Below are 22277 nucleotides of genomic sequence, written 5' to 3' on the forward strand. Positions count from 1 at the left end.
TAAAGGTGACATGTTGCAACTCATTTTGAAGCGCATAGCTTTTTTTTTTTTTTTGTCTCATCAATGGGAACTTTCTGAAAGGGCAATAAATAGGGTGCTTTTTAAAAAGAAAAATCACTGTAAAAAAATCACACCTTGCTTTGCTGTCAGGGGATGATTAGCTGCTTGTGCTTAAAATTGTGCCCCCTCAGAGTTTGTGCGGCTCCACAAACCTCTGTGTGTGACAGAGCTCCTCAGACATGTCTGCTCTAGTCACTTGTAGAGTCCGACAGTGGCTGCCTGCGGAAACGTTTCCAGCAAAGAAGCTCCTTAACGGAAACGCGTCTCCTGGACTCACGACGTGGCAGCTTCCGGCGAAGAATGGGTCTCCCTACAGTTGCTTCTGACACCTCCCCGCTATTTTCGCTGGACGTGTCTCTCACCCCTTTCTCTCCCCTGCTGTTTCCTGCCTGGGCTGCTGCGTCTCTCTCAGCATTACTGAGATCCTCCTCCAGAGACCCCTCGCTCCCCCTGCTGGTCCCTGCTTTGGCTGCTGACTCTCTCCCAGTCTCTGGGAGCCCTACCAACTCCCTTTCCTCTGATATCAGTTCCCTGACATTTGCATATGAAAAAGGCAAACATGATTACCAGAAGGATGCTAAAGAGCCATGACCCCTTCCCTCTGAATCACATCTCTCCACTCTTAACACCTCCACAGAGTTCTCTGATAGCGCTTTCCCTATCCTGCTAGTCCCAGTAGGACAAACATGCTCTCCTCTGCAGTAGGTCTGACACACTGTCCCTGCAGACGGGCATGAGTCTAGGCAGTGTGTAGCTGACACAGAATTTGAAATATCCAAGGGAGGACACGAAACAATGGCTGCTTTTCATCCATGTCTTGGAAGAACTCCAGTTAGTAAACATAGGTCCATTGTGAGGTTTCCAAAGGCCAGCCAACTCCATAGAAAGATAAGAGAATGGCCATAGAACTACATTAACTTCTCAGCTGTGTCTCTTCTCCCTTCAGCAGTGTTTTGTTTTTGGTTTAACTATTTTCTTGGCTGGAATTCATTGAACCAGAGAGGTCATGTCCTAATATACTCCTTCATCTTCTGGGGCCATGCCACAGGTTGCAGCTATAACAGCTGATGTGTGGAAGAAGTATAATAGAAATCTGTAGACGGCTTGTTAGACTTGAAGTCAGTTGACCCATAACCTGCTAGACTTTGGCCACCATCTGTGGTTGATATTGCACCACACTTGGACCAGTGTGATCAGCAGAGTATGCATAGGTCCAGCAGAACTTCAGTTTTCTTGCTTTCCAGTAGTCAGTTCCTAATCTATTCTCAGTTGAGAAAACTCCTTTCCCACTCAGTTCAGACCATCCAAGTGTCCCTATTTTACAGGGACTTACAGAAGTTGTCCCAGTTTCTGATTTGATCCTGGAATGTCTCTATTTTCATTGGAGAAATGTTGGAGGATATGGAACTATGCGACTTCCAAGCTGAGGTAAGTAACTATACAACCTTTAGAAGACATCTGAAGGCAGCCCTGTACAGTGGTACCACTGTTTATGAACTTAATTCGTTCTGGAGGTCCGTTCTTAACCTGAAACTGTTCTTAAGCTGAGGTACCACTTTAGTTAATGGGGCCTCCCGCTGCCAGCACACAATTTCTGTTCTCATCCTGAGGTAAAGTTCTTAACCCGAGGTACTACTTCCAGGTTAGGGGAGTCTGTAACCCGAAGTGTTTGTAACCCGAGGTACCACTGTATAGGGAAGTTTTTTAATGTTCAATGCTTTATTGTGTTTTTATATATGTCAGAAGCTGCCCAGACTGGCTGCAGCAACCCAGTTAGATGGGCAGGGTATGAATAATAACGTTGTTGCTGTTGAAGAGGACATCCCTATTTTCATTAGAGAAATGTTGGAGGGTATGTCAGTTCCATTCAAAGTATAAAGTGTTTATTGTCTTATGTAAAGGACAAGCATGAACACCCTAGCTACATTAACTTCAAGAGATGCTGGTACATCATGAACTAATCTACTATAATAAAGTTATTCTGGCCTTAGGAGTAAACCTTATAAGGATACAAGTATACAGAGAGATCCACTAGCACTTTACCTTGCTAGCTCACCATACTATACTGAACCCATACAGCATGTAACCTTCAGGTTCTCTGCTTATCCCTTGCACTGAGCAGAAAACCTCTTCTCAGTGAATACCTGACACTCCTGCCAATGATGCAGAATGCAGCCTTGCCTTTGCGCATACACACATTCCTTAGAAAAAGGGAGGATGGGTGAGTCATGCTCCAGACATTTAGCCTTGGATTGGTTCTAAGCCACTCAATGCAGTTGATGTGCTAACTCTAAGCAGAATCCAGGCATGGGGTCTGGGCTGCTCCAAACTACACCAACATGGCTGTACATGCACCCTGATAGAAGCACAGAATCTTACAAGTTGGAAGGGACCCAAGGGTTAGCTCCTGCAATGCAGGAATCTCAGCTAAAGCATCCATGACAGATGGCCACCCAACCTCTGCTTAAAAACCTCCAAGGTAGGGGAGTCCACAACCTCTCACGGGAGTCTGTGCTGAACAGCTCTTACTGTCAGAAAGTTTTTTCCACAAATGCTTAGTCAGAATCTCCTTTCTTGTAACTTGAAGCCACTGCCTTGAGTCCTACCCTCCAGATCAGGAGGAAACCCCCATACACCACAAGCTGCTCTCTGTTTTCTTCCCTTAATTTTCTGAGTTCGTCCTGAACAAAAGCACTATATATGAACACACTCTGTGGTCACCTCTCCATTGCTGTGACATTTGGTCTAACTGAACAAAAAACAGAGTAGAAGGAAAGTGCATGCTTGTGAGTGTAGACAGTTCTTAGTTCAATACCTAGAATACAGGCCTGGCGCAAGAATGCAGCTGCCAGCCTTTGTTGTGGGCCCAACCTGGAGCCAGTCCTGCCAGAATCTCAATGTAAATGATCTTAGGCAGGACTGATGGAGGGTAACTGCAGGTTAGCAGGGACAAAATGAACCAGTGGTCTAATAGTATACAATAACATCATATATAATGAACTCCACCCACTACTGATGTAGGGAAACTAAATCTCAGCTAATACCTGCTTATCTTCTTACTAAAACATACATACTGCAAGCCATGTAGAGTTTTAGTCACAAAGACACAAACACGCCCTTGATTCAAAGAGAACATTTGGAAGAGTAAAAATGGTTAAGTTTTCACACATGGAGGTTCAAATTGTGGGGTTTGCCTTTTTAGAAATAGCTTTCTTTTTATAGCTCTCAAATGGATGTCTGGGGCCACTTCAGTGTCTAAAATACAATAGCAGGGGTGGGAACAGAAAAAGAAGAGGGAAATGAATGACATTAATCAAAAGCTGCCTGACAATGGGCTCAGGGTCTGAGAGCTGCACCATGAACAAAGGAAAGGTGTAGGGAAATGGCTGGATGTGGGGAGATCAGTTTTCATTTGGGGGCAGATCTTCACTGCTGAATGGGAAGCAATCAGGACATAGGGCATTGCTTGCAACCAAATGAATTGGAAGTGGTGGCGCTCGGTTTTTACTTCCTGCTTTTACCCCCTAACAGTGGGTAGGGGGTATCACAGAAGGTGGGGATAAGCAAGGCAAAGAGACCACATAAATTCACTCGCGTCCGCCAAGAGGGCTTTTTTTATGAGGAACTCCCTCCCCCCCAAAAAAATGTGATTATGAAAAGTAAGAATTTGTCTTTTCAATAATAACTATATTTTTATTTAATTGTTATATTTCTATTTTATTTTTGGATCTGACTGCTTCTGTGGGCCCCCTGCTGTGATGTCACGATCCCCAATCCACCCAAAATGTGTCCTTATTTTTTTTAATTGAATGTGGCCATATTTACACTTTAGCCACACCCACATCCCCACTTTGCGACTCCCTCTTTGCCATGCAGCCCCTCAGAGCGTTTCGCTCTGGCCTACAGGAAGAGCCATGGCCCAACTCCTGGCAGATCTATCACCGTCATCTGTCAACCAAAGTTATTTGCAGGCTATTTTCAGGGCACACTTTCCTGTGGCACAACTGTCCTTTGCTTATGCACAGTGATCGGCGAGGAGCCGGTGGTAGAGGCCCTCCCCTTGGTCTCTTCCAGCTGCATAATCTTCTGCATGAAGCAGAAGATACCCTACAGGTTTGTGTACACCTTGCAGTTTTAATGCAGATGGCAAAATCATAGAATCATAGAATAGAATCATAGAATCATAGAGTTGGAAGAGACCACAAGGGCCATCGAGTCCAACCCCCTGCCAAGCAGGAAACACCATCAGAGCACTCCTGACATATGGTTGTCAAGCCTCTGCTTAAAGACCTCCAAAATAGGAGACTCCACCACACTCCTTGGCAGCAAATTCCACTGTTGAACAGCTCTTACTGTCAGGAAGTTCTTCCTAATGTTTAGGTGGAATCTTCTTTCTTGTAGTTTGGATCCATTGCTCCGTGTCCGCTTCTCTGGAGCAGCAGAAAACAACCTTTCTCCCTCCTCTATGTGACATCCTTTTATATATTTGAACATGGCTATCATATCACCCCTTAACCTCCTCTTCTCCAGGCTAAACATGCCCAGCTCCCTTAGCCGTTCCTCATAAGGCATCGTTTCCAGGCCTTTGACCATTTTGGTTGCCCTCCTCTGGACACGTTCCAGTTTGTCTGTGTCCTTCTTGAATTGTGGTGCCCAGAACTGGACACAGTACTCCAGGTGAGGTCTGACCAGAGCAGAATACAGAGCCGAAAATGGTTTGACTGTTAAAGGCTTTTGGCTCTCCTTCCATCTTGCAGGCCCGGTTCGGTGGCTGTTTCGTACTCTGCACTGGTGGCAACATTATGCAGCAGAAGGTTCTGCCACATTTCCTGGTTAATGAGACAATGTGAGGTCCCTGTTAATTGGCTAGGAGAAGGGGATATTAATGAATTACCATGGTGCATGAAGCCATTGTTGCAGAATCCAACGCCCAGCGCGACAGCTTCCTCCCTCGTCTGACAGTCTCCCTGGTAACAAGAGAGGACAAATGTTACACCTCAGACCACTTCCTAATTCACAGAACACTCCCCCCCCCCCAGTCTGTGACCGGGTCCCAGCTCTCAAATTAGTGCGGCACTCTTTGCAAAGAAACAAAAGTAAGCAATTAAAACGGGACTCCCTTTGCCTGAATCCCATTCATTCCTATATATAGTGCCTCTTGCCTCCCACAGGAATTGGAAGCACAAAGACCAGAGCTCCGGAAAGCAGCTGTTTTAACAGTACAAACACAGCACATTACCTCAATGCAGAGACCTTCTTTAACTGGCAATTGCAATAGTCTGAATTTACTGCCCATTGGCTACAGACAATAAAACACCTCTTTAGAGTAAGAGGCAGCCAAACCCACGATGGAACGAGGGTGAAGACTCCTCATTCAGACTTCCCAAAGGCCAGTTTTAATACAATTTCTATATGACACTGTTGCCCCCCACAGAGAAAACCACGTCTGCTTTAAAAAGAAATAACCCATACCCCTGCCAGTCACATTATTTGAATGAATGTTAGTGTACAATATTTCCAGGAATGATGCAATGGGTGTTTCTGGCTGACCTGGAAAAGCAGACAAAAATGTTTGCTTTGGTGCCTGATTTGTGTGGGTAGTCAACTGAAGTAGAACCACACCGGCATAGCTCCATGAGGGAAGCTGTTGATATGAACCTTTTCCCATGTGTACCAGGCAGTTTTACAACCATTAAGAGAACTCCCCTTCCTCATTGAAAGAGATTCTTCTTCGTGCTCCATCCCCATTTAAACCTGGACATAATTTCCCCTTCCGCGGTGATAGCAATAGCTATGTCACACAGCTAAGGAAACTTAACCCCCATCATAACATATTTTGTACTGGAACAGTCAACAGCATTGCTACAACCTATCCATTAATATTTCTTGCTTAGGTCTAAAAGGTAAAGGGACCCCTGACCATTAGGTCCAGTCGTCACTGACTCTGGGGTTGCGGCGCTCATCTGGCTTTATTGGCCGAGGGAGCCGGCGTACAGCTTCCGGGTCATGTGGCCAGCATGACTAAGCCACTTCTGGCAAACCAGAGCAGCACACGGAAACGGTGTTTACCTTCCCGCCGGAGTGGTACCTATTTATCTACTTGCACTTTGACGTGCTTTCGAACTGCTAGGTTGGCAGGAGCAGGAACCGAGCAACGGGAGCTGACTCTGTTGCAGGGATTCGAACCGCCGACCTTCTGATTGGCAAGTCCTAGGCTCTGTGGTTTAACCCACAGCGCCACCCGTGTCCCTCTGCTTAGGTCTAAAATCTGACTAATCACTTTATTTCAGGGGGTCACCATCATGGTGCTCACAGGTCCCAATGCTGTGTTCAGGCCCTGCTTGAAGGCTTCCTATAGGCTAATGTGAATGTTCGCTTTGTCAATAAAGACTTAAACTACCAGCTGTTTGTCCTCCTTGGGCTGGGTGTGCTCAGGACAGCAACTAGTTCACACAAGAGACCCTCAATCTGATCAGTCTGAGGATTTAATAATGTCTCTTGTTGAGACAACTGTGCACCAAACCTGCCTGTTTTAGTTATTGGTACAAACTGCTGCTATAGAAACTTCTCACCTCATGAGAGGAGAGAAACACAAATTAAGTTCTGGGACTGCTTTGCTTCCCCTTTTTCCGTTGAAGCACTTCCTTTTCCCTGCAACTAAGAGAAGGGGAAAGCGGTTGGGCCACAATGCAAAAAGAAACAAAACAACTTGGTAGCATCAATTCCCTTTTTCGTTTCTAGCTGCTAAAATAGAAGTACTATTTGCAAGGTGAATGGACAACAGCAACTCTCTCCTTGCTGGGGAGAGGTTTCCAATGTGTGCCTGTAGTAGCTGTTAGAACCAATAGCTGCAACAAGTGCAAGGAAACTTAGATAAATGTAGCAGCTGCCATGCATGTAATATGTGAAAACTGAGACTAGGCTGTATTTGTCTTTATGCACTAAGACTAGTCCAGTACTGCTTTCAGCTTCAACAAACTCAACAAACACATAAGCTACTGCAAACATCACAAAATGCTGCAAGTGTTGACCAGATCTCTTTCTCAATTTTCCTGTAGCACAGGCAAACCAGAGGGTAGTATCAAACTACATGAAACTTTTTCACATTAATATAATTTATAGGCTTAACTTACATTTCCCCCCCTCCCCATACAATTTCCTGCCCCAGGGCTTTCTGTGAGTTAAACGGGGAAATAGTTCATAATCCGCAAGGGGCCACAATGTCATTTTATCTACCCCCAAACTGTGTTTAAATCGAAGAGGAAATGGTTTTTGACACCATTCTTAAGCAAGCCTTTGGGAATCCAATCTGCTTACAAGCAACTGCACGTAAAGTCTTAGAGCAGATGACTTCTCCAGCAAACTTGGCTTGCAGTCATCATAATGCAGCTTGGACTCGAACATTATTTCTTGCAAAACAGCAACTTTCAGGTCAAAGAGGTGACTAAAAATAAAACATTGCAAATCCTCTCTGCATACTCCAGATACCATACTAAGCCTTCCCAAATGGAAAAAGAAGAGCAAAAACAAAGTTTAAGAATGGTTCAGATAACAGAATTTGAATGGCTTACATCTGAGCACAGCTGGAAGCCAGTCTGGGCCTATGGCTGGAACATTGGCAAAGGAGTTGCAGACTACATGGCAAGAGAGCACGTAACTTAGAAATCCACTTAGAATTTCTGGATATTAAGTGGCATATAAATACTTGGGATAATATTGAATAATAAGGCTTGTATCCAATGTAGCACCTATGCCTCTTGTTCCATTGGTGCAAGGATTTCTTCTTGTATAACAGAACTCACCACAACCACCACACAACCCCTAAATCTCTTCTGGGAGTTCTCCCAAGCCTCCAAAGTAGATCTCGGAAGAGCACGGGGAGGAGAGGGAGGGGAAGTTCTGTTGTGCAAGGGTAAATCCTTACAGTAATGGAACGAGTGCAGTACATACCATCCTAATACTTGTCTCTAAATGTTTAGCCTCAACAACAACAAAAAAACATTTTTTTAAAAAAATTTCTGATTAAAAATGTGCTGTTGTATTATTTGCAGAGTCTATATGCCACTGATCACTAGCTACTGGGAATGTCAACAGGACAGGGCTACTGCCTGCATATTCTGCTGGTAGGCATCTAAGAAGCATCTTATTCTTCTATTCAATTATGGCAAAATGTTGCTTTCTCTCTAATTCTTGGCATACAGGACTGGCACCACAATCCAAATGAGCTTGATTAGCTTGATCTGCCTGCTAAGACAAAGGCAGGACCATATAACACCGTTGTAATATAAAGGTATGTGATCTTGTTCTGGAATAGCAATACACGCCCTGCCAGGTTACTCACTTTTTATTATTAAAGATTAAGCACATTTTAGAACTTAATCCGTGAGAAAATGAAAGGGGGAAGCCTGGAACATACATGCATATCTTGTTTCCAATAGGAGTAGGAGACATATATTTAAGGGGAAAGCTGACTCTACAGGCCATGTGGGAACACCAAAGTATCCAGAAGGCACGACAGCAGGAAACCCCAGGAAAGTTATGTTTCCTGCTTCTAGAAGTTACAGGACTTATTGCTACATATGCAGCACGTCCATATACATTTCTAGCCACAGCATAGGGGTCAGACACTTCTCTTTTGACTAGTGGACTATTTTTTTCTCCAGTATCTATGTAATTTGGGGCACACCAATGCTCTTTTCTAAGGGATGCGGGTGGCGCTGTGGTCTAAACCACAGAGCCTAGGGCTTGCTGATCAGAAGGTTAGCGGTTTGAATCCCTGCGACAGAGTGAGCTCCTTTTGTTCAGTCCCTGCTCCTGCCAACCTACCAGTTCGAAAGCACGCAGTGCAAGTAGATAAATAGGTACCGCTCTGGTGGGAAGGTAAACGGTGTTTCCGTGCACTGCTCTGGTTCGCCAGAAACGACTTAGTCATGCTGGCCACATGACCCAGAAGCTGTCTGCGGACAAACGCCGGCTCCCTCGGCCTATAGAGTGAGATGAGCGCTGCAACCCCAGAGTTGTCTGCGACTGGACCTAATGGTCAGGGGTCCTTTACCTTTTTTTAATGCTCTTTTCAGCACTTGCTTTGAGCCAGGCCAATGGCTATACACTGTCCACCATCTACACAGTATTGAATAGCTCAGTCAGGAGAACATGAGACTCTTCATATCAGGGTTGTGGGTTCAAGTACCACCCTGAACGAAGAGATTCCTGCATTGCAGGTGGTTGGACTAGATGACCCTTGTGGCCCCCTTCCAACCCTACAATTCTATGATTCCCTGAAATCTTGGAGAACTATTGTCACTAAGTGTCAACAATATTGACCAAGACTGGCCAACAGTATATATTGGTCCAAAAAATAGCATCGTAACTAGTTATTTCTACTCTGGGACACTCACCCAATTTTACAGCCTTGAAAAACTGGAACATGGTTGAGCCAAGAATGAGCTCTGGCCATTAATGGTCCAACTGTTCAAATTCCAAGTCTTGCAGCTCAGATAGTCTATACCTGGTCAGATGTTGGCATGTTGCTACAATCCTATGCCAAATTTCTCTCTTTTTCCTCCCACGTCAACGGTGTGCAGTGGCTGAACGTGCTTTCTTGTGTTAGGCTGACAACATGAACTGTAATGAGGACACTCCAATGGGTCAGCTAACCCTGCTAAGCCTCTGAATAAGAGGACATTACATAATGCTAAGTTTATGTAATATATTACAACTTCAATTGCCAACATGTTTAATGATATTTGATGCCCATTCTGTGCTCTTATAGAAGTTAAGCACAGAGAAAGTGCCCCTGTCATCTCACATTACATAGCTGCTTTCAAAAGTTCTCTCAACTCTGGCTATATCTTGTACACAAAAATCAACAAGTTCATTGAGGGGGTGAATATGGACGAAAAATTATATACTCAATAAGGCAGAAAGTGTCTCTTACATGATTGCTTCTCTGGATCTTTAGATATTGATGTGGAAATGAAAACCAGACTCTTCCATTAGTAAGTGATCTCCTTGGCTGTTTGAGCCCAAATTACAAACAGAAGGAACAGTTCTTCAAAACTCTGCCAAGCAATTAAATCTAAACAAGTATAGGGCTATCTTATTTGAAAAATGAAAACTTAAGATATTTATTTGTGCTGGATTCATACGAAGGCTTACTCAGAAGCCTTACTATGTTCACTGGTACTTACTCTAAAGTAAGTTTGCACAGGACTGCAGTTTGCGCCAAAAATAATAGTATTTTCCATAGTTTTCAGTATCCAAAAATGGCTCTATTAGAAGCAGATTTTTAATAGTTAGCTATGGCATTAGCCCACTACAGGTGTGCATGGTTTATGGGGTGTTAGGGGAGGCAGAGCACTTCTGGTGGGGGACACACCATGCTCCTTCTTGGGTAGTTGTCCACCTTTGGTCCCCACCCTACACTCAGCTCTCACCTGTGGCTCCTATAAGCTGTCAGCATGCGAAAGTGGCCACACCCTGAGAATGGCTTCGACTGGCTGGCTAAACCAGGTGAGGGTAGCCAATGGGTCTCAAACCCTCAGTGCAGGACTTCCCCTACATGCAAAGACAGACTCTGGTGCATTGAATGGATGGGACCAATAATGGGTCCAACAGTCAAGAAGTTTGTGCATGTGCTGCAAAGGGAAGTGAGGGGCAGATGAGGCCCGTCAACCTGGGAAGGTAGCCCACCTAGGAGAAGGAAAACTCTACTGCCTTGTGGGATATCTTCAGGAGAAGAAAAAGCTATAAACCCTACATAAATCCAGAGTGGAGCCCTTAAGACAGTTGGGTGGCACCTTGTACTGCCTCCTTTTGGCAACTCCTGCAGCCAAGCTGGTGCCAAGCATTTTCCTCTGCTTTCCTCTGGACCACATTAGTGAGGCTGATGCATCAGTGTAATAAAACTGTGAAAGGTGCAACAGCTGAAGCAAAACATCAGCATGCATATGCTGTCATTACCTGAGCAATCAGCCAGTCCACCAGCTTACTTGCTGGGATCACTGACTTGTAGGTCTTCAAGTGGTAGTCTCGGTCTCTACAGAAAGAAAAATGGAAAGCTCATTAACAACGTGGTTGTTAGTAACATGAACAATGTCGTAACTTAGGCAGAAAGAGTAATTATAGAAAGGAAATTTCTCTATGCTGGGGAAACCCAGCCAGATGGGCGGGGTACAAATAGTAAATTATTATTTTTACTATGCAATTTATAGTTCCACTAATCACCACACTGAAATTCTTAGCAGTTCCCATGGACATTCCACTCAGTCTTAAATCTGTTGGTATGTATAGCATTTGTTGGTATGTATGTACATTTATTATTATTTATTATTAGCTAATAAAGGGTTTTGTTTACAGTTCTCCCTGGATACTAATTTCTACCCACCTTCCTAGTACAGAAAGCAATACTTGTTCTTGCATGTTGTTCGCTTAATGCTGTTGGACCTGATGTATTCAAAAGAAGCCCCTAATGGTATGCCCCAAGGTCAGTAACATTTTCTCAGCTGAAGCGATTATCATTTTTTGAAGTGTGTATGAATCATTTGCTTAATGGATGAAATACACATGTGTGGAAGCATGAGTGTGCACACACAAACACACTCCAGCACCACTTTCCCCTGGGGTTACAGTGTCTTCAATTAAATAGAATTCCAATTCATGAAATGCCTTTGTGCTCCAGGTGCTATTTGCATGACAATGATTTGTCACTCACAACACTACATCTGCTCCATAACTGGGGAATAAGAGGTCAACTGCAAAAAAGGGGAGGAGGGGGGGTTGTGGCCTCTTCCTTTTAGCGAGCATTGCAACAAGGCTTGTTTTCCTCATCCTAAGAATTTGTTTTATGTGATCAGCAGCATTTGGTTTAAGAAACAAACAGACCATGTGACTATGTATCCCTTTTTCAAGCATGGCTAGCTATAGTGCCCATCTGAAAGCTAAAACAGGGAATCATTATGTTTCAATACTTCAAATAAGCAGAGAATGTTTTACAAATAATGTTACACATATGAGGAAAGAATGTTTAAACAATGTGCCAAAGTAAGAATTATTTTCTAAGATTACCTCCTATGAATGTTTCACTTTGACCCAGTAGATTGTATCTCAATTCCTGGAGTTCTACCAAATGAGATGATCTGGCACTTATTCCATAAATATTATATATCAGTTGCTTTAGTTTTTGACTGAATTGGAGTACGGTTATGATAAAAGGAGGAAAACATGTCTTACCAAACATGTTTGGTGGAAGTAAGCTGAATTTCAGCAATACAAGCTGGTAATGTGTCTGAGATCCGAGTACTTAAAAAGACTAGCAATTGGTATATGGCAGTCAGGATACTTAGTGAGAAATAAGATAGAGGCCAATCAAACTGTGGAGTTGCTTGGAGATTCATGGAAATAATTGTGTATGTCATAAACACGAATCAGTTTGTTGTACAAGTATCTCACCCTGTGCTCAGAGGGTAGGAACAAAGGAATGACCGACATATGGCTGTGATGTCCTAGGACAGGGATGGGGAATTCATGGTCTTTAGGTGTTCTTGGACTGCAACTCCTAGCATCCCTGGCCATTAGCTGTGCTGATGAGTGTCTAACAACATCTGGAGGGCCACGGAACCAAATGAAGTTTATTAAAACAATGCAAAATACAAAACCTATTGGCACAGCTACTCTTGCTAACTGAGACCTAAAGCTTAAACCTGTTCCTGTTAATGTAGAGGACACAGGACTAAGAGAGATGGTCTTTGCCACTAAGTGCTCATAACTTATCTTTGAAGGAGAATCCCACTGCCCAGAATGGTCCATTCCTCATGGGAAAGCCCCAGGGCTGTGGGCACCTAGCTATCACTGGCAACCAGGGGTCATGTAGACTTGCAAGCTACCACAACCCCCCAGCTGTGGGGAGTCCAGAAGGCTCCTTGGTTTTCTGAGGCATTCCAGGCTGAGCTAGAGCAGAGGTTTGATCAAACACAGGTATGAGCCTACCATTAGATAGCTCAATTGGTAGAACATGAGACTCTTTCATCTCAGTGTAGTGGGTTCGAGCCCCACGTTGGGCAAAAGATTCCTGCAATGCAGGGGGTTGGACTAAGATGACCCTCATGGTCTCTTCTGATTCTATGATTCTATGTTGCAGTGGTGGTGACAAAGGCAACATATTCCTCAGTGAACTGCACAGCAAAGGTGTAATAGACAGGTAAATCAGCTGGATTCAGACCAGTGTAGTATAATTGAGAAATTTATCATCCATGATGAATGTGATGCCACAATTAGTGCAGGTCCATTGGAAGTCCCTGGAGCATCATCTAGCTACAACCTGTGGAATCAGTTCCAGGTGTTGCAGTTTGAGGACCTGGAACTACATCCTTGCTCATTATGACTAGTGAAATCTAGGATGAAGAGATTTGCTTGATGGGTCTAGGAAGCGGCTAATTCTTAGGAATCTCGGTTTTCTCTCCCACACACCCCCAAGCAATTCTGATGCCCTTATGAATTCGCAATCGTGGTGGCAAAAGCCAAGGGGTTTTTTTGAATAAGATTCCCAGGGGTCAGAATAGGACTTTGGTGTCCCACGTGGCAATCTGCCTCCAAAGATGTGAGCTACCCTGATCTGCACCTCTCAGAGTAACATGCAGAACATCGCCCAAGCAGACAAGGGCTTTACTACATTTACATAAGGGAAGGGAAGAGATTTCAACTGATGTGATGTAGGCAGCAACAAGACAGGCAAAACATGAAAGCATTGTGATAATATACTTACTTTATCACCGGAGTGTAAAGACTGTGGAGGCGGCAGTAGAGCCTCACACCCTGCAGAGAGAAATGAACGCAGGCTTGAAATTTCAAAACAGATATAATATTATCTAAAACACATGCGGAGGACCTGCAGCAGTGAGTCTGGCTAATTTTTCTCCCCAGGCATTTAGCGGCACCTTATTGCTGTTTATTTGCTGCACTTGTATTGATTCTTACCCGGTGGTTGATGAAGCTTGTGGATTTTTGTGGTGTTTTATTAAATTACTGTTTTGACTTGTATACTTAGCCTTGAGGATCTTACAGTCAAAATGGCAGGATAAAAATATCATACACAAACAAACAAACAAATAAAATGCAGCAACAGTTTGCTGACCTTTGCATACCAATCCTAAATGTAAAAACATGTAAGTTTTGCTGACTCTATATATAAAGACACACAAACATACATGCACATGCACACTTTAAAGTAAGCTACTTTCATTCAGCTATTGATCATGCGGTTTTATATTTCTAGTCTTCCACTCTAAAACATTTGACCTTATTTTAGAATAGACTGTACATAACATCTCCATGTACAGCTACATAAAACCTGCTGCAGCTTCTTCCTGCTGATTGAGATAGTCAAATATTCATGGAGAAAGATGGGGAAAGGAGTGAATCTCTTTGGTCTCTTAGAGAGCAATCCAACCCAGAGCAATGGATTGGGCGGAAGGCTCTTTCTCCGCAGTTTATCCACTTCAGCCAGGCTTCTGCCAGATGCAAGGGCATGAGGCCTGCTGGAAGCATCCCTGCCTGTGAGGACCATCTGGAAGTCCTGAAAAGCGAATTCCAAGGGCAGGGTTGAGCTGACTCAGGATCCACTAGATCCCCTGATCTCTTGTGCAATTGCACTGGGCCCAGAATAGCAATTTGAACAGTGCGTCAAAGCAGATTGCGAATAAGCTCATTGTTATAACAAACTCTGGCTATGCCACAACGTCAACCCAGAAACATACCTTGGACATGATGTCTTCCAATTCGCTCCTTGGCTTGTAAGTCCCATCATCATAGCGAAACCTGTACATCACCTGCTCGTTCTTGAACTGGTGCTTATCTGAAACTGAAGCAGCAGAACAATAATCCAGCAACCTCTGGAGGACCACAAAATCCCCCAACTATGAAGTAATGTATTCTGTTCTTGGGACAATGGCTTGCAAGCAAATGAAGGCAGCAACTACTCTTCTCTTGCTTTTTCACACAGTTAGGAAAAACATCCCTGACATTGTAATACAAAAAAGATTATCAAAGACATCAGACAAGCTTAATCAAATGACTTCCCAGTTAAGAATTGGGTTGAGATCATTTGCTCTGAAACTGAGGCAACTGAAGGTTTGGGACCTGAGGTAGAAAATATATGGGTGCTTTGAAGTGTATTTTCCAACCATGTGCACCTGAGGGATGGAAGAGGAATCCCTGCTGCATAAATGACAAGAGGATGTATGGCTTTCTGAAACAGTAATAAAAAGCAAAAGAAGAAAACTAGCCCGTCTTTAAAGAGAAAAACCCTGCAATCTGGCCATCCTACAAACAAACAAACAGGGTACCATTTCACACTCTGAAGCAAGCCCTGTTTTTGCACAAAATATATACTCAGAAAGCTGAATCGAATTATATTACAATAAGTAATGTACCTATATGGCACACAGGCTCGCTGCAGTAACTCTTTCTTTTCATATGTACTCTGAGTGGAAACAATGCAACCAACTGTAATAACAGAATTCAACAATGGCAATTCACTGTAGTCACCGTTTCAAAAGATTAACAGCAATCCATTTTGCATGGGGGTTCCAATCTAAGTGCGCCCCACCACCATTTTGCCCTCTTCAGGGCCCAAAAGACCCGCACATCAGCGTTCACACATCAATTGGATGTGCTTAAAATGGTCAGCACCTGTACTAACAACTTTGGGGCCCTTCAGCTGCAGAGGGTCCTAATTCTGAACACACCACACATACCTATGAGTCTGCTCCTGCACTGAAGTATTTAGAGTGAATACTGATTTGTAATGTGTTGATGTTTAGAAAACTCCTCCCGTTAGATAAAGAGAAAAATCCCAAAGTTGAGACATTGAAATATTGGTTGCTGAGGCCTGAACAACATGCGGTTGGTGCTCTTAAAATAAAAATCCATCACTACTTCTCAGTACACTACTACACCCGATATGATCTTTTGCTGCCATGCAAAGCACTCACCATGATGAATGATGCCATTCTCCAGCAGAGCTTGTCCCAGGTTGACCCCTTCTTCCGGTTTGCTTATCTCCCCAATTTCTATGAGCCAAGATACAAACTCGCTGTAGAGAGAAGAGGAGCAACAAATGCAATTAACTCTCTGTTCCCTTTGGCCAAGAAGATCACCGCACAAGATGTGAACTGTCTAAGTGAATCAACGCATGTCAACACGAGGGTTAGTGTAGTGTAAGTGGCTGGAGTATAGGACTAGGACCTAGGAGACCCCATTCACTCAAAAGTAAATAAAGCACAGCCAATTGTACAATAAATTGCAACAATAATTAAGACATATAACACAAGATTTCCATGAGATAAGTTGTTTTAATTTACACATTACAGGGGGAAGATGGAAACTCAACATGGGATTGTCATATTGGGTGGCACCCCCTTGTTTCTTATAAGGTGTAATTCTACCCTAATTCTGAATGAATGGCTGCAGTGCAGTGTTGTAATATGCAAACCAGAATTCAAATCTGGACAGAATACAAATGAATGCAACAGTGAATGAAGGAAGGAGAGACAGAGAGAGAGAGAGAATGAGAATATTATTACAGAAAGAAATAAACTTGATGAATGGGGCACTGTCAGTGCTCTGATGGGATGTGGCCGTTTGCCAACTTGAGCAGCAATTATTCTACAACTGCGCAAAAATCCAGATGGAACATGAAAAGGATTTCTGAAAGGCAGAGCAATGCAGAGGAAATCTGTGTTCAATAAAAAAGCTGTAACTCTTCCAATTTGTGTAGGTTTGTTGCTTATCAAAACCAGCATCCTTGCATCCAATTACACGGCCTCGGGTGCCCTATTTCAGCCTGTATTTAGGAAGAGTTGACTCATCTAAGCTGCAGGTAGTTCATTAAAAGAAGAAAAGGGAAAGTTACAGTTGCTTCAGCTTGGGTTAGGCCAGGGGAATGTAAATGAAGGGTTTTCAAAGTAGTTTCTGCACCTTTAAACCCATATGACCTAACAAAACTACATCAGACTTTATAAATTTGGCATAACTCTGCACTGGAATGTGTAGATGATAACCGCCGCTCACCAGATTTTCGAGAGCTATTGCTCTGGAAGCTGTGAAATACTTTTAAATGCCTTTTAAAATGGTGCTTACCCCTGCTTTGCTGTTTTATTGCTTTATGCTGTTGCAAATGGGCTTGCATATAACCAGTGTTTCGTTGCTAATGGCTCTCACAATCAATTTCAATACTCCATGGCAGGGAAGCACAAAACAGGAAATAAAACTGACTTACAAGGCTAGTGTTCTAAAAGTAGAAGAGTAAACCAACAAAGGGGCTGGTTGTGAAATCAAAACATTCAAAAGCACATGATGGGAGTGACCAGCTTGCTTCAAGCCAAGATGACTTTATGTGCAATCAGGTCTAGCTAGACTGGGACTTTGCCTTTGACTGCTCCTCCATACAAATAAAACCCCTGCACACAAAATGGCAAAGCCGGAACACCTTTTTCTTACATACTAGTTCTCTATATGAAAGGATTTGGTTTGTAAATAAAGGAAGTTCAATTAATCATCTGAGCTCCACCTACAGTGTGAAGCTGTGCAGCTTGACACAAATTCACCACCTCAAACTATGTTTCAACTAGTAAGCCCCAAACTGTGTGCCATGCGAGTGCTGCTTTTGCACTGTGAGACGGATCAATGAACTAACAGCTCATAGGAGCTCAAATTACCTGGTCACGGCCTGTTAGCCTTGCTTCCTGTCAATCATGCTCTGTCCATAACAGTTACCTGTTGCATCACTGCTGATGCAAAGTCACAGCAAAATTAAGGTAAAGGGACCCCTGACCATTAGGTCCAGTCGTGGCAGACTCTGGGGTTGTGGCGCTCATCTGGCTTTATTGGCCGAGGGAGCCGGCGTACAGCTTCCGGGTCATGTGGCCAGCATGACTAAGCTGCTTCTGGCGAACCAGAGCAGCGCACGAAAACGCCATTTACCTTCCCACTGGAGCGGTACCTATTTATCTACTTGCACTTTGAGGTGCTTTTGAACTGCTAGGTTGGCAGGAGCAGGGACCAAGCAATGGGAGCTCACCCCGTCGCGGGGATTTGAACTGCCGACCTTCTGATCGGCAAGTCCTAGGCTCTGTGGTTTAACCCACAGTGCCACCCGCATCCCACAGCAAAATTACCTGATCTCAGAAGACTGGTGCATCTCTGCATGAGTCACTCTCCTCTTTCCAACCAAGTGATGCACTCAGAACACTAACACCTGCAGAAGTGCAGAGGTCCTCTGAACACAGGGGCAGAGGAAGGGGGCGGGGGGGCGGACCGCCCCAGGTGTCGCCACTAAAGGGGTGACAAAATGTCGGGCGGCACTCACTGCAGGCCTGTAGCACGCCTGAGCCACGCATCTTTCCTCAGAGTGATGCAGTGGCTTGGGCGCCCGCAGGCTCCACGTTGCCCCAAAGGGTCCACCCACCACCTCCCCAGTTGTAGGGCAGCTAAGTGGCAGGCAGACTCCTTGGAGGCCCCACAGAGTGTCCTGCCCCGGGCAGCTGGCCCCGCTCCTAGCTGCAGGGCACATGCGCCGCCCCAGGCGCCCGACTGGCTTGCTCCACCGCTGTCTGAACACAGCTAATCCTTACTCTTTCACAGATCAAACATTTGCTTTTTAGAGTGTGAGAGTGAAGGGTTTCTTCATTTGCAATTCGAAAAAGAAGTGTGCTGAAACACTTAAGCAGACACTTGTAGCACCAGGGTATTTTGGTTCAGGCAGCATAGCTGAAAAAGTTGGTGCTCTCAGAGAATACTTAAGAGTACATCTGAAACCAGGCTGCTTGAAGGCTGTTTAGCAGCTTGTAAAACGGGGTATTTCAGCTGTTACAAGGGGTCTGCAAACGTTTTTCTGAAAATAAATGAAAAATGAAAGGAACGGGCCCTGTTCATTTCAGTATTGAAATGAACAGAAATTAAAACAAATGAGCTTCCAATGAAAAACCTACTCATTCATTTGATTCATCTCTCATTAGTTTCTAATGTGTTGGATAATTGAAACACTCTGGAACAAACTTTACAGGCCATAGAAAGCGCACGCGCGCGCGCACACACACACACGTTACTCCAGCAAGGTTCAATGGAAGGTGGGAGGTGCTTCAGAGAGCAGTTTGCAAAGCTGCTCTCTGAAGCAACCCACTCCATTAAACTTTGATGGAGTGATGTTAAAAGGACCAGGCCTGCAGTAAGCAGGTTTGCCTCCTCTCCCAATGGGGGACAAGGCGGTTTTGCTTAGGGCTGAGTTCAGAAGTGCAAAAAAGTTCTGAATTCAGCAGGATCACTCTCCCTTCCCATTGGCTGATATGAAAAAGGAGTGATCCTGCTTAATGCTGGGTCCCCACTTTGTGCAGCACCAGAAAGCCTCCCAATAACCAGATGCTTGTATATGAAAAAGTGGTTTGGCTTATTACTGTTCAGGGGTTGGGGGGGGGGAATTATTTCAGTGTTCTATGGAAGACTTTGCAATTGTTTGAAGGGTTGCCCCTAGAAATGTTCCACTGATAATGTTCCCAAGTGGATCCAGCCCAAGTGGATCCATCCCAAGCTTACAAGCTGCCTGTCCAATGTTATTTGTGTCAGAAAAACAAAAAAAATCAAAACTTAGCAAATGGTCCATACTGTTGTACTACTCAAGCCTAGTAGCACTTCATTTAGGAACTTAACCTGACAGCACAACGACGCTCATGAAAAGGAACAAGGGAGGAATAGGGAGCTGATTGACACGCAGCAGAGGTGTGCTCACAAGGATGCAAAATACGACACGAGAAAGAACTTTTGAGTTGATCCACGAGGAAAGGTTGGTAAGGTCAAGGAAGAAAGGAGTGAGGCTGACAGTTCTGCATACACACAGAACTGTAAAACAAACTAGAAAAGCACAGTTTGACATGTTTGACAAGAAACGTCTTTGCTATTTTGAGTTCCAAACAGCAAAAAAATGTGCAGCTCAAGTTTGAAGTGGAGGGAATGTCTAAGAATAGGTCAGATATGAAATGACAGGTTTGCAATAGTGCATTTTGAAGTTCATTGGCTTAGCCCTGCTGGGTGGTCAGGACCAGAATAGCAGCAGAGCTGCTATGGTTTGAAATCCACAAAGATTTTTATTCTTTCTTCTTCATGCTTAGAAGGATTAAGAAGCTACGGCTGAAATAGCAAGTTTGCTTCAGGGGAAGCTTAAAGCACACTGATAGCTCACGATGCACAAGTGCAACAAGAGTGTGGAAAGGAGCAAGCTTTGGATTGGGGCTGTGGTAAAAAAATGTGTCTAGCCAGCCACAGATGGACCTCTTTACTGCTGTTGCCAGGCCGGGCTGGTAAAAACGAGCAGCATACATGATGAAATATATAAAATATCCAAAACAATGTGATTAAACAGCAGGATGGACAAGCAAGTCTGCCACTATAACTGACAAAACTGATGGCAGAAACCCTGTTCCTCCCACAGTTATGAGGATACAGCACTACAGAGACTTCTCTTCACATTGGTCATGTCCACATGTAATACTAAGCCAAGCCGCTGCTTAGTGCAAATGTGTGGCCTACTGGGTAAGAGACGGCAACCACTTTGTTCTTCACCAGTCCCTTTAGCTCAGTTCTGCATGTGTCATCTCAGTGGAGTCACTAGGGTGAATGAGGCACTGCCCCACCAACCTCAGTCTGCCCTCAGCCAGTGCCCCACCTGCCTATCACCTCACTTACAACCAATCAGGGGGTGGCTCTGCCTGTTATTGGCTCTGGCTCTACCTAATGCTGATGCTCTGTGCTTTCTGCCATGCCCAACCCAATGACTACCAACCACCACTGTGTAGATTTCATGGCTAAGCTCTCACCTTCCTAACCGCAAGCTGCAACCATGGTCTGTTATTGGCTACAGCTCAAGGCTAAAGAGGAGCCTAAGGTTCAGCAACATGCTAGGCCAAACTATGGTTTAGCTGCTATGCTAAACTAGAAGAACCAGGGAGGAGCTGGCATGTTCGTGAAGACCCAAGGTGCTAACCCTGTCAATGCAGGGTTGAAAATATCTCTCCTTCTAAGACACAGGCCAATGTTTGAGCTGTTTCTCTGACATGCTAGGAATACTTGTCCTTCCTTCAAGTCTGCCCATCAATCAAGCACAAGGACACAGCAAGAGTATGGCCATGAAACTGTTCGGAGGAACCTAACACAGATGGAACAAATGCCCCCGAAAACAAACTTCCTGGCTGAACATTTCCGTATTAATCGGCCAAGCTGGAAAAGTCCTCTGAGATTTCTTCCTGTGACTCTCCGGTTCATGTGGGGCATTGAAGCATACTGGTAGTGTGAATATCTTATCTAATCTCTTCTTGTCAAATGCCTCCTGTCTGCATTCTTTTCCCCTTCCACCTCGAACATCTTTCCAAGGCTGAAATCTGCACTATTCAAAATTGCTTCCGAATGTCCAGGAAAAATCCTGCATAAATTTAACAATAACCCCATTGTTAAATTTATGTATCTGGGTTTGATATGGAGGCCACGACAATTCTAAGTGAGTCCTGTAAGAGTATCTTTTAAAGCATTTTCTTCCATGCAAAACAAAGGAAGATCATGGATTGTCAAAAACATGTCCAACCCATAATTCAAGCATGCATCGTGCACATAATTTCTCAACCTCCCTGCAGACTTGGATTGATGTTTGCAAGTCGTCTTCCCCTTCCCGCCCCCCACTGTCATTGCGTAGTCCAAGGGCATTAAGCAGGAATGAATGATTAATTTTAATAAACTAATTGTAATGGAGGTTAAAGACCCTTCCAATTAAATCCCATCAAAGCACATCTGATTTGGCTTCACAATACTGTCCACAGAAAACCCACGGTCCTTTCCGTTAATTGGAATGAAAAGGCCTTTTCAACCCAAAAGCCACTTACTTGCCAAGAAAGCACTTGGGAACAGTGCTTAATTTTCTTCTCCTGTCTTTGATAAGGCTCACTTTCTTGTTCATCATCATGTGATACAGCTTCTCCCCTTTCTCGGCGATCATGACGTACGCATCCCTCTCCATGCCCAACTTCAGACCTGGAATACAGAAGCAGGGTCTCCCTCAAAAGCTTTTCAGATGAAAGAAAGGATTTGCTCAAAGACCAACAAGTCATGTTCCCACCCCACCCACCCTTGCTGGAAACTAATTTAATAAATGTGGTGGGGAAAACTTGGGGAATTGCCTA

General features: G+C 44.1%; 1 protein-coding gene across 1 annotated transcript in view; it reads right to left on the bottom strand.

Moving 5' to 3' along the window:
* PREX1 (phosphatidylinositol-3,4,5-trisphosphate dependent Rac exchange factor 1) overlaps positions 1-22277 on the bottom strand; it is a 232807-nt gene that overhangs the window by 60298 nt on the left and 150232 nt on the right. Inside the window, exons 10-15 of the mRNA XM_082225791.1 lie at positions 21981-22128; positions 16050-16150; positions 14814-14917; positions 13823-13872; positions 11023-11098; positions 4955-5027 (exon numbers count right to left, since the gene is read on the bottom strand). Coding sequence (XP_082081917.1) covers positions 4955-5027; positions 11023-11098; positions 13823-13872; positions 14814-14917; positions 16050-16150; positions 21981-22128 — 552 coding nt within the window. The remainder of the gene's footprint in view (positions 1-4954; positions 5028-11022; positions 11099-13822; positions 13873-14813; positions 14918-16049; positions 16151-21980; positions 22129-22277) is intronic.

This window comes from Podarcis vaucheri (genome assembly GCF_965113315.1).
Source record: "Podarcis vaucheri genome assembly, chromosome: 6".
In the NCBI taxonomy this organism is placed as follows: Eukaryota; Metazoa; Chordata; class Lepidosauria; order Squamata; family Lacertidae; genus Podarcis; species Podarcis vaucheri.